Source organism: Doryrhamphus excisus, chromosome 5, assembly GCF_030265055.1.
Source record: "Doryrhamphus excisus isolate RoL2022-K1 chromosome 5, RoL_Dexc_1.0, whole genome shotgun sequence".
NCBI lineage: Eukaryota > Metazoa > Chordata > Actinopteri > Syngnathiformes > Syngnathidae > Doryrhamphus > Doryrhamphus excisus.
The window spans coordinates 11,685,388-11,701,797 of record NC_080470.1 but is presented as its reverse complement, the minus strand read 5'-3'; the positions used below and the strand labels follow the sequence as shown (position 1 = coordinate 11,701,797).

Here is a 16,410-nt window from a genome sequence, read left to right as displayed (position 1 = left end):
GAGGTAGTTCTCTCAAATATAAATGAAAAGTTTAGAAATTACTGTCCAAACTACTAATTATATCACTTCTTTTTTTAGTCTATTTTTACATTTTGAAAACAAACAAAACTCTCATAACAGGTTTCACTGCAAACCTGATTTCAGCCTTAACCTTAACAACTGAAGATGGCTGGTCACCCAAAGCCATGAACTTCATTATTTTCCTCAAAATAGTTACTAAAAGATATTTCTAGATATATTTTCTCTTTGGGTTTCATGGCTTTGCTGTTTTTACTGCTCATATTAGCCTGGCCCTTTGTTCTGTAGATGGAGACTTGATTGCTAGCTGTCTGCAGTCTGGCAGAGCAAAAGGTGACAGTGGCTGACTTTGAGATCGTTTCAGAGGGTAGATAAGCTCGGTTTCATATGCAAGATTGGCCGACACCCGATACCTATTAGGAAATTCGGAAAATACATCAATCTGCTTAGTAATTTACATCTGGGTGCGACACATCTATTAGATGGCATTATTTGTAACTAAATACAAAAATTAGGTGAGCAAAATTATTGGAACCTATCTGCAGTACGCCTGTAACCCGTTGACATCACCAAACATTTGCATTCTTCTTTTGTAATGCTTGTCCAGGTTTTGACCACAGCCTCTTTCATTGTTGTTTGTTTTGTGGGGTTCCTCCCTTCGGTCTCTTCTTAGACATGTAAAATGCAAACCCTGTCATGTTTAAAGGGCTAGTTAGGAATTATATTGATACTTTCCAACCTGTCCTCTGAAGGTTGTTGATGTCATGGGGAGTTGTTTTAGGGTCTTTCTTTACAGCTTTGACAATGTTTCTGTCAATAACTGCTGATGTTTATCTTGGTGTACCTGTTTGACGTCTGTTACTTAGTACACGGCAGTGGCTTCTTTCTTCTAAAGAAAATTCCAAGTGGTGGTAATGGCTATGATCAATGTTTGTACGATGGTTCTGATTGCTTTTCCGTCTTCTCTTAGATTTCCAATTGCTTCTTTTCCAACCAGAGATACTACTCTTATTTTCATGTTTTTACCTCTAAATGCAGTCTCCAGTCAAAACCTATCCTACCCAATCTGAAGTGGAGCATAGATATTCAATGCTATTTATTCACTGTCATGATAATTATCCTACAAATAATTGCCAATCAACGATATTGCTAACATTATCATAAACGCTCTTGTCCAGCCTGCTTGGTACACAGAGAGAGAGAGGAGGAGGAAAAGAAACACACATGCACAGGCCAGCAAAATTATCGAGTTCATTTTCATTTATCGTGCGGTTAATGGATTTGATTATCATGACAGGCCTAAATGGGACACATCTGGGCAACAAAACACACATGTCCGTCACATGTCCGCTCCAATACTTTTTGCTCACATGAAAAATGAGTGGGTTCAAACAAAAGGTGCCATCTGTAAGCTGTGCATCACATCCATGAAATAAATCTGAAAAGTTGATCTCAGGTCATGTTCATCTTTTAATGTCAAACCTAAAATGTCTACAGCAAAAATACAGGAATCGGCCTCACAGATGGAAGAACATTTCAATGCTCTGCCACTCGCAATGTGTTTTTGGCATAGATAGATGAACAAAGATATTTCATAGGTGGTGAATACTCGTAAATCATTATTGAACTGATGAAGTGAAATTGGATAATTTCCTGCAGCACACCTAATAAGCTCTAACTGCAGTGGTTGAAAATGACCGTTGGTGTAGCTCATTGGGTCTGATGCATTCAATGCACATGGCTTTTTGCAGTACTGAGGTGAGTAGAAAGGCAACATTTGTCCAAAAATGTCAAGACTCTGAGTAGTATTTTCTTGAGTGACAGGAATTGAGATTAGTCTATCATCCATTCATCTCTGGTGGCGCACAGCCAAGTAGCAAACTTAAGTATGAGGCTTTAAGTATTTACTTGAGCTAATTGGATGCATTACATTGCACTCCAACAATTTGGTTTGCATTACGACACCTGTTTTACCGTTCCGACAACTTGCACTTCAACTTCGCCCTACATTGCAGTGCTGACATTACCTCATCAAAAGACAATTTAACTAATTACCCTCCACCACCACCACAGAAGTTTCTAGCTCTTCGGTTTTGCTCTTTCAGTTTGCACCATCCCACTGCTCAGGATGCAAATTGACTGTAATGCCATCGCCTGTATTGCGGCATGAGCTCATTCATATGGATGCAATTGGATCTGTGGAAAGTTCCAGAACTGTGAGGCATTGGTGAGAGACCTGTGGGAAGGCGTGGCATGGGGAGACGGGTGAAGGTGAAGGGTCGGCTTTGTCTCAACAAGGTAGAGAGGTGGAATGGGGGTGGGGGGTGTTGATATTATCCAACACGCCCCAGCAGCAGCAACAGCACCACACGCCCCCTCACCCAAACACAATGAAGCAGAGGAGGTGTAAGCATGTTGGAGGTGTAAACATGTCCGTGCTCAGGCTAGTCTAGCAACATTCCAGTGCTATGGGGGGCTGACAGTACTTGGTGGTTATCTACTGTTCCAGTAATTATTTTGTTTTGCATTTGCGCTGTATTTCCAGCTTTGCCCCATGTGGAGAAAAGTGGAACCTACAAGTTGAGCGCCCTAAAAAGTATCATACAGAAGTTGTATAAAACTTGAAAATCCAAACCATCCCAAAAATGTTGACATGCCTTTTCTTTATTGTTGTTTGTATACTTTCCTGCGTACTTACACTAAAGGTCAAAATTTTACAACACGCCAATTTCTCTGTAGGAAAAATCTACATTTTTAAATTTGACAATTTGGGGTGTTCTAAAACTTTTGACCGGTAGTGTACAGTACCTATTGAGGGTGTCACTGTACATGTATTTGGTATCTGATTTTTTTTTTTGGTATGATACAGAGGCATTTCGAGTTCTCACACGAAATAAATTGAGATAGGGACAGGAAGGGAAGGGGAAAACCTACTGTGAAGCCCAAACTTGGGCTAGAGCCAAGGAGAAGCCAGCGCTTGAAAACCCACTTCTGTCATTAAAGTCTCCTGTTTGGGAGTACCAGTGCTTCCCAGTGAAGTACGTAAACAGATAAAAAGTAGATAAGATGAAAGCACTGTTCAGGAGACATACGAAACGAGCTACAGATTGGAACTATCAGTTCTGCACTTTACTTTACTTAAAGCAAAGTAATTCAGATTACTCAAATTGTTACTGTTGACAGCAGTAACAGAACACTTGTAAACTATATTGTTTTTTTTCATCTTATTTTTTGAAGAATTACCTGCAGGGTTTTTTTGTGTCATTTTTAAACATCATAAAGCTCTTTAAAGAAAAGCTAAGCACTTTTATGTCATGCAATTCGCTCTATTACTGTATCAAAAATGAACTGAACTGTGACCTTAAACTGAGGTGTGTGCCAAACCATATGAACTAACTCTTCCTTTTCCATCTCCATTACTAGTAATGTCAAAGGTTGCCTATGTTCCTTTAGTTGTATTTTACTGTTCTTCACTTCTCTCTGGCGTGGTTTCCCTTGGTGCATTTATCTGCGATCATCTCAAACTGCCACATGACCCGAGCAGTCTTTCTTCCCGGGCTACAACGTCACAATACAATTTGTACAGCCTTTTTTGTTATCTGATCTTTTGTCACAAATATGACAGATGTCATATTCCAAACATTAAAAATAATTCATTGGAAGCAACTTGATAAATCATTATTTAGTAGATTACTTTTACTTTTAAAAAATACGTTAGGTGTGTAAAATAATCCCTAAATTGTAAAGAGATTATCATATGAAGTAAACCCTCACAGCGTTTCCTATTACACTACAGCAAAAATGAGTTTGATCAACTCTTAGACTTCTAGAAGTTTTTTTTTTTTTCAACAACAAAGCGGCACAGCACGTTTGGTATGACATTGAATGTTACCTGGAATGACACCTGCTTGTTATGTTCGTTTGGTCTTGGCTCAGTCTTGAGTCTTGGCATTCTCACTGCATCTTAATGCATTTTTTAATCTTTTGCATTCAGTCACCCTCGTTCTGGAATAGATGACTGTGGAAAAAAAAACAAAAAAATTGTATGATTAAATACGGTTGTTTGTCTATATGTGCCTTGTGATTGGTTGGCGATCAGTTCAGGGTGTACCCCGCCTCTCGTCCGAAGACAGCTGGGATAGGCTCCAGCATGCCCGCGACCCTCATGAGGATAAGCGGTATAGAAAATGTATGGATGGACATCAAGGGTTGGAAAAACAATCAGTATTGGCTTGTAGATTTAAAAAATGCAGTGCATTTTTTATTGATTTGTTTTTAGTTTGAGGAGGATTGCAAAAGGCTAAATAATTTCTAGAAATTTTACATTGTATGCAAGGCTACACAGACAACCGCTTACTTACACAAAGTAAACACAGTCGGGAACTTGATAAATTGTTACTTGCAGCTTGTGCTTTTGACTCTTAACACAGCCAAGTAGCGTTGAAAGGGCATCGGGCTTCAGCACAGTTTGGAGGATAGTCCAACCTTGCCCATGTTCACAAAACAGTCCGGTATTTTTTTTTTCACCTAGAATCTGCAACACCAACCACTTCTGCCTGATGCTTGGGAAGTTACCTTTCCCTCAAACTTGAACAAACCTGGAGCGGTGCTAACACGGTTAAATCTTCGACAATCAGCAAAGCGGGGAGTGGGCAGCCCTACAACTTGTACCCGGGCAAGCTCATTCAGAGCCGGTGACATCACAGTGAGCTGGTGTTAGTAAAAAAAAACACTCTGAAACCGAGTGTTTAGAGCCATCCCAAACGTCTTTTAGGGCTCGCTTCCAAATACGCAAATGTCATTATCTGAAACTTTGGCATTGTTTAACACAACAATACAACATTCTAACTACATTTATAGGTCAGAAAAGTGGGAAAGCTTCACAGGTCCCCTTTAACTGTCCTTCTGGGTCCTCCCGTGAAGGATGATGATGATGAAAAAGTGAGTTCTTCAAAAAGCGCTTATGTGGGGGGAAAAAAATCAGCCCTCAGAGTCACAATCTCAATTCTAAGCAAGAAAATCATTGGATATATATTTCTTCTCCGTAGCCTAATCTGCAGTGAATTCAAAATGTGTTTTTAGCATTTAGTGCTGGATGTCTTCCATGCTTCTAGGCACTAAAAGTATTTCACATGGCTCAACAAGAAGCAAGATGTGTGCTTGACAGCAATGTCCAACTCCTTACACTAGTGTGGGAAATGATGATGGACATTCGTACTTTATTGCATGTGCGGTGCACATTTCATGTTTGTCCTGAACATACCTGGCAACGATCTCACTTTGATACAAAGCTTAATTGTATTGTTAATTATCACTATGGCAGCATTGCAAAATGCTTAACTGCACACCCAGCATGGCATAACACGTGCATTTCTTACATAAGGTCAGAGATAAGTCACTCTTGACTTAGGGAGATTTGAAGATGCATTTAGGGACACGCAAGGGTGTATCTGCAATACATCTTGTCTCTGGAATTTTACTGAGTTCTGCTTCTAGCAGCTTATCAGCGAATGGGTGGTGGTGAACGTGGACCAAAGAGAGTCACAGTGGCCTCCACTTAGGCCAGTCACACTAGCAAACAACACAAAACAAAGTAATACTTTGTGTGTTCAGCGCTCATGTTCATATTTATTCAATTTTAAGTAAATTCATGCTAGCTGCTGGCTGTTACCCACACATAAAAAAAAGTGTGATCATATTGCCTCTGGAAAACAAACGCCATGCTCGTACTGTGGTGAGTTTGTATTCATTTTGTGTTTTTGAATTTTTTATTTTGATGTTGTTGGAAGGTACTCTTGAGACTTCTGTTCAGTGATGTAGACACATATGGCATCTTTAACTACCGTTTCTTGCAGTTGGCCCTTAAATCCAGCAGTGCTCTCCTGACGTAGAAGATCTTTGCCGAGTGTTTTTTTAAGTAGGTTCTTAAAAACATAAGTATATTTTGCATTTTTAAATGAGATCCCACAAAAATGCACACTTATTGGACTATTGTTTTTTTTGTGGATTCCCCAAAACAACAGACATATGCAGGATCTTTTTTTCAGTAGATCCCTAAAAACTGCTGACAAAGGATCGCTAGCATTTAAAAATAAAAAGCCAAGTAAAGGATCATTAGCCTTGAAAAATTTGAGCCCTAAAAACAGCAGAGAGGCGCTTTAGCATAAAAAAAAACAAACAAACTCGATTCGTAAAAACTAGGGATTCTCAGATCGATCGGCCAATGATTAGTATTGACCAATTTCCATAAAAATAGGGGGTTAACAACACGCATAAGCGCCAACAAGGAACGTACTTTGTCCCGTATTGCCGCGAGAATCTGCACTAACCTGTAAAACCTTACCTTTGGTATCTTTGATGAATATTTTTTCATCAGATCCCTAAATACAGGAGACATCGAGGATCTGTTATTTAACGTGCCCTTCAGCATACAAAAACTATAAATGCCTAAAAACGGCACACATTCTGGATAGAGGCTCTAGGACTAGCATTTTTTGGTAGATCCCCCAAAACCGCAGTCATACAAAAGAATGATTGACTACACACAAGCACTACCGTTTTGCAGTAGATCTTTAAAAACAGCAGTGCTTCGGTCATATAGAGCATCTATGACTACTATTTTAGTTGGATTTGATGGCTTCATGATGGTTAATATTTATAGTTGTGAATTCTTTAATAAGTACTTTCTTACAAAATCCTCTTAATTGTTGTTTCCGCTTCCTTTTGTAAGGCATCATGGCGCAAGGTGTTGGTCTCACAGGGCAAGATGACAATCATTTTTTAAATGGTGTTGTCAGCGACCGTGCAGGAGGACGCTGATGTATATTGCTGTCAGGTGTGTTTTGGTATTTGGAGGAGGGGCACTGGAGTGCTGCCACTCAACCACCTCCAAGATCCTCCTACCTACCCGCATCGCCCGCATCCAGACAGGGCTTGAGTGACGAGTCAAACCAGCCCAGTTGGTCCTTGCTCCAGTGCGTCTGTGCAAAGTGTCTCCAAGCACTCGAAGAATATATATTTTTTTTAAGTCAAGTTCAATTCTCTTTTGCTTGAAAGCATTTTAGCAATGTTTGAACGGACTCTTTGCACATAAATCTTTTTCTGAATGAAATTCCAGCGTCTCCTTGTGCTTTGATCCTGAGAGTGGCCATTTAAGTTGACACACAGTCTCAAACAAGAGTGTCACTATTGCTATTAGGATATGACGACTACTAGTTTACTCATTTTGGCTACTGACATCAGGGTGTGGCGGTGAGGTCATAGTTTAAAGAAAGAATTTTAGGCATTATTGTCATACTGAGTCATCTTTTATCAAGTGCCATCAGTTGCACTTGCCAGCCCTGCATAAACATCATGGTTGGTTGGTGATGGTGCCTGGCTCGAAACATGCAAAAAACACAAGGCAGTAATCATATTCTGAAGTATTTGTTAGGGTTGCAAAATGAATTAATTTGTGGGAATTTGTAATTGAATGAGAAATTTGGAAATTTACACGCAAAGGGAATAAACTGAAAAAATTGTAACTCATGCATGTTACACTTGCTGTAGTGTTGACAATAAACTCATCAGAGGAATTAATTTTGACTGAGCAGTTTACTCCTTACCGCTATTACAACACTAGTTCTGTCGCTGGTGTCTTTACAATATACTCGTTTTTCCTTTCCACTGTCTCATGCACTCCAAATCATGATGTTGCCCCCATAAGCTGCGTTCAAAATGCTTTGGAAGACATGCGAGCATACATACAGATGATATCTTCATCAGACAATGTTTAAGGGCTTATGGATGATAAGTTGACACAGGAAGGACTTACTTAGGAACAATTTTTCACTCAACCAATCTTACTCAAATTTGACATGCTTGTACATGCCAGTCCTCTAAATGTGTGAAACAAATTGCATGATGATTTGGCTGAACACATCAAAAGTTACAGGGAGTGTTTTGGAGTGCTGTGTGAGAAATTTCAAGAGTATCCCACTTGCGGTGGTCAAACAACAGCGCCACCACGTGGTGTATTTGTCAGAAAAGTCATAGCGCATGCAACACAGTAGGGGTGCAGGTTTCGGTTTTCACCTTTTTGTGTGCAGCAGCCAGGAGTAGAAGAGTTACACAAATAAGCTTGTGGCAGCCGAGGGCATTTGCACAGTACTGTAACTCTCGGCAAGGAGTGGAAAGCAAACGACAACGGATGCCCTTCATGATAACAGACTCCACCGATTCCTCGACCGGTGCCTGTGAATAATAAGAATATCTACCCACCCTATAAAGAACAAACACTCGAGAGCCAGGTTTCCATGCAAGTGTGTGCAGGGCGTGGCCTGGAGAGTCATTGCGGGTGTAAAGGAGAGATATTGGGTGGGAGTATTTTAGCTGAAAGTCGGGCGGTGGTCACAGAGAGAACATTTTATTTTGCATGTGTTTAAATACACCACACACACTCTCTCTCTCTCGCGCGCCCTCTGTGGCCTTGCTCAGTCTCTTTCCCTCACTCTTCCCCCTCTGAGCTCGTTATTCATCCACCTCCTCTGGGTGAGTCAGGGAGGGTGGAGATTCGGAAGACGGCTGTACCAGTCGCACTTTGTCGGTTGACTTTTCCATTCACCCCTCTCCCTCTGCCTTTCTCTCCTTCTCTCACACTAACTGCAGTTTTTGCTGTACCAAGAGAGGCTCCCAAAGAGGATTTTTAACGCTGGCCTCAGTTTATTCAAGCTGGGAAGTCTGCTGCTTTCTTTTTGTTTTTTTAACAAGGTAAGTCGCACAAGTAACTTATGCTTGGGCAGGGTATATTTTAATTGGTTTTATGATGAAATTATCTAGAACTGTAGCAGAAGTTCACTTTTTGGCCCTTTTTTGTACTTCAAACTAATGGGTGTTCTGTTTTACTCCCTCATCCCTTCTTCCCTATTTGTTCATCATTAACTCATCCCTCTTTTTCCATCCTGTGATTCATTGACTGAACAGGAAACACCCACTATGCTTTATGCCTCCATCTTTAGATGTAAAACCAGCCATTTGTTGTCAAGGCTCTGCTAAAAACACACAACTCTCAGTGTCAATGCTTTCTGCCAGGGGAGGTCATGTGTCTTAATGTCATGCGGGGGTAAAATGCTACACAGTTGAAACAATTAGAGAAGTTCCTGTCCTTACTTCCTAAACTTTTAGTCCCAAAGTATGTCTGATTTCAGTCTTTATTGGGTCACTTATTAGTAACTGATGTGGACTTGATTGTCGTTATGTGAACTGATTAATTCCGTCTTTAAGCATTTGTGGCAAAATGTGAGTGTACTGCTTGGCTTCAACCAGCAGAGGCGCTGTTGATTCAGGACATTCTGCCATAGGTCTCATATTATAGTATTTTTCATAGATTTTTAAATATCTCTGAGGTCCTCCGGTAGTGTATTTGAAGTGTTTCTGAAAATCTATTATATATGTAAAATTTGTAACCCTTGAATGGGAACAAGCCGTTTTGTGTCTGTAGCTTTAATGATAATGAGCTGTGTGTGTGGGGGGGGGGGGGCTCCAAAAAGTGCTATTAAGCACTTGATCCACTTTTTACCTATACACTGTAACTCTGCACGTTTAATGTAATAGATGCCATATATTACATACAACAAGAAGTGGAACAAGAGAATAGCTCTGTGAGCTACAGTGCTAATATTACAATAGCAATATCTTGCTAGGTTAGCTTATTCGCTGAAGAAATACAAACTGACTGACAATGGACAGAGCTTTATTTTTAGAAGTGTAGCGAAGCCTGCTTTCCTCATTTACAAAACAGACCTCTGTGAGGTTGTGGAATGTTCATGTCCTTGAGGACGAAGGCTTTATCCTTCATGACCTCTTAAAACCCAGAACTTCAAAAGTGACATCTCAGAAGTTGTTTGGTGTTCATTTTCCTTTACTTCTCATCTGGGTCTCAGGTTACACACATAAACATTGCTTCTCCCGCCTTTTCTTCCTGGGGTTGTGAGACTTTTACACCTGATTCTTAAAAGGCCACACTAGTCGAATAGAGTGAGTTTGACTTGTAGATGGAATGCTAAAATGGTAAGTTGTCACCATGAAGCAAATGCCACACAGCTGCTAAAATTTGTTAGGCAGGACCTAAAAGCATTCCAGAATAGATCATCAATAAATGTGTTTTCTTCACAATTCAAACCAAAGGTGTATTTCCCAGTGACCAGATGATGATTTAATCATCTGGTCAACTTAACTGTTCGGCATTTTTCCTCAGAACAAGACTTGTCTTCTGCACCCACAGACATGATGGTGCACTTGTTGAAAATGCCTCCAGGCTGGCTCAAAACGAGCCACAGCATTTTGTGTAAGATTTTTGTCAACAACAAAAAAATGTCATTTATCTGATGTTGTCATTGTTTCATGCCACCATTTGCGATAAGGCTAGGACCAGGATGGAAAAAGATCTCCTCATGAATAGTTATGAAAAGCTGCTCTCAACCTTTGGTGAACGTCCTGACTTACAGTAGTTGTTTCTCAAAGTGTGCTCTCTGGACTGCTGGTGGTTCCCTAGGTAATTTCCATGATGTCCTTGAATAAGTGGATTAGAACACGAGCCTAATTTATTCAATACTGGACAGGTAATGTTTTATTATCTATAGTAAAACTTAAAAATGCAACTTCTGACGAATAGTCACTTTTATTTTCTGGCGTTTTTCCAAACCATTTAGAGTAGCAAGTAAGCCTATTGTTTTCATTTGGTTATTTGGAGTGTACCTGGTATGTTTTATTGATCCTTTTCCTGAAATAGTTTGAGAAATACTGGCTTGGGAAATGCACAAAAGCAAGTGGTGGTAAATCATGTTGCATTTTCTGCGCAAAGGAAAACGCTTGATTGCAAAACATGGGGTATGCAAATCCGAGGGTTATGAGGTTGTTGTTTTTTCGCAGAACACAGGTCACAGTCTTATTTGGCATGTGTTCAAATTTGGTGCTTTTGTTGCGGTATTCAGAATCTCAACATTGGGCCACAAAAGACTTCTACCTGTTCCTGCTTCAGTTTGGATGACGATATGCCTTTTTTTTATCACAGCGTCGACAAAACTAATTTAGCAGCTTCAGTTTCAATTTTTTATGTACTGTATCATAAACAATTGCTGGATACCCAGTGGGATTCATTGTGGTCGTCTGTGATCACACATTTCTAGTCTTCTTGGAATCCTCATTGAACATCTAATTGCACACTTTTTGGGGATGTTTTTGTTGTATACGGCTAGACAGTGGAACCTTGGTTAAGCGTTATAAATCCATTCCAAACAGGGGTGTGAGGGGCAGATGCAGACCTGCCACCATGTATGAATTTGAAGTTTCAGTTCAACCACCGAACACAAATTTGAGCAAGATTGATTGAAAAGCATGGCCACTGTCAGTCGCAACATCTTTGCAAGGGTATTGGGCAGGTCTAAGCAACTAATTATCCATAAGTCATTGATCATTTGTCTTATGATTATAAAGCTTTGAGGATATCAGTATTACATGTATGCTTGCTTGTCTTCCAGAGCATTTTCACCACAACTCATAGGGGAAGCCATAATGTCATTTAACAGTCAACTAATAAAAAGACAGATCAACTTATTAAATAAATTAGTTTGTGAAACAGAAAAGGTGACTCCCTGTCCAGTGAGATATAGAACATTGTGATGGATTTGAATATTTTGGTCTATTTGATTTATATGTTGTACTTTGTAAAACATTTGTTTCCTTTTGATGCCTCTTTGTGAAAAATGTATCGCTGTAGGCTTTTCATTTCTTTTATGTATCCTATCCAAAAGTCAATACTTCCCCTTGTTTGCTTTTCCCCAACCACCATGGTCTCAGCTTGTAATGATATTGGCTGAAGGAGGGATTGTCATTGTTGATTGTACATCAAACAATGGCGCTCTCAGGGTCCAGTTTCATTACACGGCACGCCCTGTTTGTCCTCATAGCCTACAGGGTTTATGCATTTGACATTAAGCATTTAATTTTCAATCTAAACCACCCTGGTAACATTCCTGCGTGTATGCTTGCCATATTTCTAGCAATTTTTGCATTTATGTTCCCACTTTTGTCTTGGTTTTAGCAGTAGAGGAAGCAGAGAAACACAGTGCCGGCTGGCTTCAGGGTGAGGAATGCCGTCCCACTTCCCTGAAGCCCCTCCTACTTTGATGTCAGGCCATGTCAGATGAGCTGGGATTTTCATTGGGATTTTTTTGTTTTAGAGGGAGGTACTCCCTACTCGCCTAAGTCAGCTTTGGTAAATGACATTACTGTCGAGCTGAATTAGGGATTGTCCCAAAATGAATCTTCTGACTTTGGAGGCCTTTTATATTGGACTATTTGGTAATGATTTAGTTTATTTCAAACATGCTTCACAAAGTTGCATTAAACCAAATAACATGCTAACACTTGCACAATTGAACATGCCTGAAAATGAGTAAGAAGCAGCAGCTTGTTTAATCCCTTCTACATGTCTCAGCAGTTGATTCTGTGTTTTATTATACTCTATTTATTCATGGGACTTTTTAATACAGAAAGAATGTGTAACTCTAGGTTAAGAGTTTGTAGATATCCGTAAGATACCAAATGAGTTTGTAGATTCTATAATAAAAGAACACAGAGTACAGAGTAAAACCCGACAGAAACATTGCTATTCCTAGATAAATGTATAACAGATGATGGATTACCGATACTAAATGAATGACTAATGCAGGATAAAATGACGCCAGACACTGTGGTACTTCCCTCATATGGCCTGTTCCTTGTTCAGATCTGTGAGCATGTTAGGAAACTTTTGTCCACACCAGTTTACTGTTTGATTTCTTAATGTCTGTTGAAATTCCAGTGTTGAGAAATGATTAACCACTATATTAATGAGGTTATTAACTTGTCAAGTTTATGCTAAAGAAATAAGGAAGCATGTTTTTCCAAAAACTTTGTATTTTGGGGGTGTAATCAACTGTTTTTGGGCTGTAAAGTAATTTAGCTTGTCTTTTTTTTTTGCAGATAACGGGATCTTAAGATCGCAAACATGCTTCAGGAGATGAAGGAGATTGGCTCACATGCCATAGACATCTATGACTACCTCGTGGCGGGAGTTGGTCAGTCCTTTTTTTTTTTATAATAAAATAACCAAATACAGAAGTATGGTTATTTATACAACGTTCATAATAATCTCAACTTGCATTGCACCCTCCACTTTCTTTATGGATGACACACAGATTCATTTATTCTTGTTGATTCAGCTTCAACTCATAAAGAACAACACGTCAGCTAAGACCTGCGTTATTCTGAAACAGAAACTAGAGACTTCTTGAAACTTCCAAAGATTCCTCCACCCCTTTTTAAACATATTAATAGTTGGTAATGAAGTGTAGTGACATTCCCATTCCTAAACCAGTCTTCTCCTCCCCCAGATCCTCGGGTGAAGGATTATCCACTGATGCAGAGTCCCATTCCCATGACTATAATTTTGCTGTGCTACCTGTTCTTTGTACTGTACCTGGGCCCTCGCATCATGGCCAATCGGAAGCCGTTCCATCTGAAGGAAACCATGATAGTCTATAACTTTTTGCTAGTGGGGCTGTCCATATACATTGTCTATGAGGTGAGTATGCATTTGGCTGTTGTTATTTTCCTCTAAAACATATCTAAACTTTTTTTTTTTTTTTAAAGTTCATGATGTCTGGATGGGTTACAACGTATACTTGGCGATGTGATGCAATTGATGTGTCTGACGGCCCTCAAGCAATGAGAGTAAGTCACTGCTTTATTGCCAATACTTGTGGCTGCTATCATTGGAATAATTGTGACATATTTTCGTAATGTTATCACAAAATGACGATTAACGACCAGTAAAATGGTAGCACTACCACTAAATGCTCCAGATAAAGCCTCTATTTAATTGACCAGTCTCATAGTCATTGGGTGTCTGGGTGTGAAAGCAAATAACCGCCAATGTCTCTAATTAGCGCAAGGTCAAAAACATTGGCATCAGCAGGTTTGGCTGTTGGCGCACTCTTTGTATATGAAGTTCAACTATCATGAGTGGTCAGCATACAGCAGCTTTATTTACCTCTGCATGCACTTTAAAATGTGGGTACCGCTGCTCAGCTGTCTGTGTGAAACTTGTGTATGATATATTTCCATACTGTTTACAATGCACTCATCGGTGGTATTAATGCTAGCTGAGCAGTTCCTAACCAATATTACAACGGTATTCATAAGTGTCATGTTGGATGGCTCATAAAAGTCTCTCTGTCCTTCAGATGGTTCAAGTGGCTTGGCTGTTCTGGTTCTCCAAGATCATTGAGCTCATGGACACAGTAAGTCATTAAATGGAAGATGCATTGTAGGTATGTTGTGGTCGCCTACGATTCAGTTTTTGTTGTTTGTTTAAATGACAGCTCTTCTTCGTACTGAGGAAAAAGAGTGGCCAAATCACCTTCCTGCACATCTTTCACCACTCCTTCATGCCCTGGACATGGTGGTGGGGAGTTGGCTACGCTCCTGGTGAGTGCCCGTCTGGCTTCCTATTACTTCATTCTACCAATGACCAAGTAACGGCTCTTTACGTGTTGTTTTATGACAACCTACCTTGTCTGGTCCTCAAGCTACTGTTATTAGAAGTGCCTAGTTATTGTTGGATATTTAATGATAATGGTTTACCTGTAGTTCATTTCAAACATGCAAAGTTACATTCAAGAACATCATTACACTTACGCAATGAAACATGTCTGTAAGGGAGTTGGAAGAAGCCTGTTTGAGAAAATGTACCAGAATGTCCAAACACAGACACTTTTTGAGAAATTAATATCATCTTAAGGAGATGTTTTTTCTCCATTCAACTATCACACTGTGTTTAGATTGAGCTGACATCATTATTATTATTGTTGTTGACATAATTTTTTTCATAACGATTATATGTACTAGTATGCATTTTTATACCCACACACTATGACAAGTGGTACCAAACAAGTTTTCCTTCCTGTCACACACACACACACACACACACACACACACACACACACACACACACACACACACACACACACACACACTAGTGACCTGGCAACACAGAGTACCACTGGATAAAAAGTCTCTCAAAGGTTGTTAGCAAATAATAAATGAAAATGTTAAGGTCAATGAAAGAGAACTGCCCAGCAGCTAAGAAGTATGATTCCTTTTTATTACAATCTATTGCTAGTTGTTTTCTTATTTTTTTATTAATGGGAAGTGTTGCCTTATACTGGGGTCAATACAGTACTTAAAAATCATGGGACTCAAGTGGAATACCATCTATGCTTGGGACTTTCATTTAATTTCAAAGTTAAATTCAACTTACATGGTTGTCCATCTTTGCTTTCGCCTCCAGGTGGAATGGGTTCTTTCCACGCAATGGTAAATTCATCCGTCCATGTCATCATGTACTTCTACTACGGCCTTTCTGCCGCCGGGCCTCGCTTCCAGAAGTTCCTGTGGTGGAAGAAATACATGACTGCCATTCAACTTGTATGTTCGCTCTTCAGCTACGTCAGTGAGTTTAGTTGCAAGTTTAGTTTGAGGGGTTCTTACTGGTTTCTTGTCAACAGACCCAGTTCGTCTTGGTGTCCCTCCATGCGACTCAATATTACTTCATGGACAGATGCGACTACCAGTTCCCGATCATCATCCACTTGGTGTGGATTTACGGCACCTTTTTCTTCATACTCTTCTCCAACTTCTGGGTGCAGGCGTACGTTAAGGGCAAGCGGTTGCCCAAGCAGGGCGTCCAGCCATGTCAGGACGGCAAAGCCGCCATCTACGCCAACGGCAAGCACCACGAGAACGGCGTCAAGCACGGGATGGCCAACGGTACCAGCAACGGCTCAGCCCACCTGGAAAATGGCAGTGCACCTATGGGCAAAATGAAGAAGGCCTAAGATGCCTGTGAGGAAACACCCAGAAAGTATGACTTGGTCAACTTATCAAAGATAATTTTGGCAGTTTTTCCTGTTTTTAGTTTAATATGACAAAACATAGGGAGATAATATGGTTGATGACTGACTTCCACAACGGGGATCCCACATTTTGTTTGGTTACAGTAGATTGTCTCTTTTGAGTTTTGGGGAAACTTCTGTTGGGCACAATGCATGAAGAGAAGATGTTTTGAATGTTTCATCTTCCCTGATGTTGCACAAATTTAATACCACACTGGTCCCCCCCTCCAACTTCTCACTACTTATGACCATTCCCTACGACATAATGTACAGAAAACTTGAAAATACTTTTTTTTTGTAAATAGTTTTACAACAAAGAAAAAACTAATTGTACTGGTATGCTTTCTACTTTCTAAATTGTCAAGTTTGTGTATTTAAAGAAATAAAATACCAATAAAACCTGTTTTAAATTATCTGA

General features: G+C 39.9%; 1 protein-coding gene across 7 annotated transcripts in view; it reads left to right on the top strand.

Moving 5' to 3' along the window:
• Positions 1-16,410, top strand: part of elovl1b (ELOVL fatty acid elongase 1b) — a 20,949-nt gene extending 4,539 nt beyond the window's left edge. The window contains exons 2-10 of one of the 7 annotated variants that reach the window (XM_058072541.1): positions 8,665-8,766; positions 10,253-10,342; positions 13,021-13,115; positions 13,431-13,621; positions 13,690-13,770; positions 14,283-14,339; positions 14,421-14,526; positions 15,389-15,525; positions 15,606-16,410. In XM_058072541.1, coding sequence (XP_057928524.1) covers positions 13,046-13,115; positions 13,431-13,621; positions 13,690-13,770; positions 14,283-14,339; positions 14,421-14,526; positions 15,389-15,525; positions 15,606-15,935 — 972 coding nt within the window. In that variant the 5' untranslated portion in view covers positions 8,665-8,766; positions 10,253-10,342; positions 13,021-13,045 and the 3' untranslated portion in view covers positions 15,936-16,410. Of the gene's footprint in view, positions 1-8,563; positions 8,767-10,252; positions 10,343-10,390; positions 12,140-13,020; positions 13,116-13,430; positions 13,622-13,689; positions 13,771-14,282; positions 14,340-14,420; positions 14,527-15,388; positions 15,526-15,605 lie in introns of those variants that run through there. The other 6 variants (XM_058072540.1, XM_058072544.1, XM_058072543.1 and 3 more) reach the window with 6 other exon arrangements.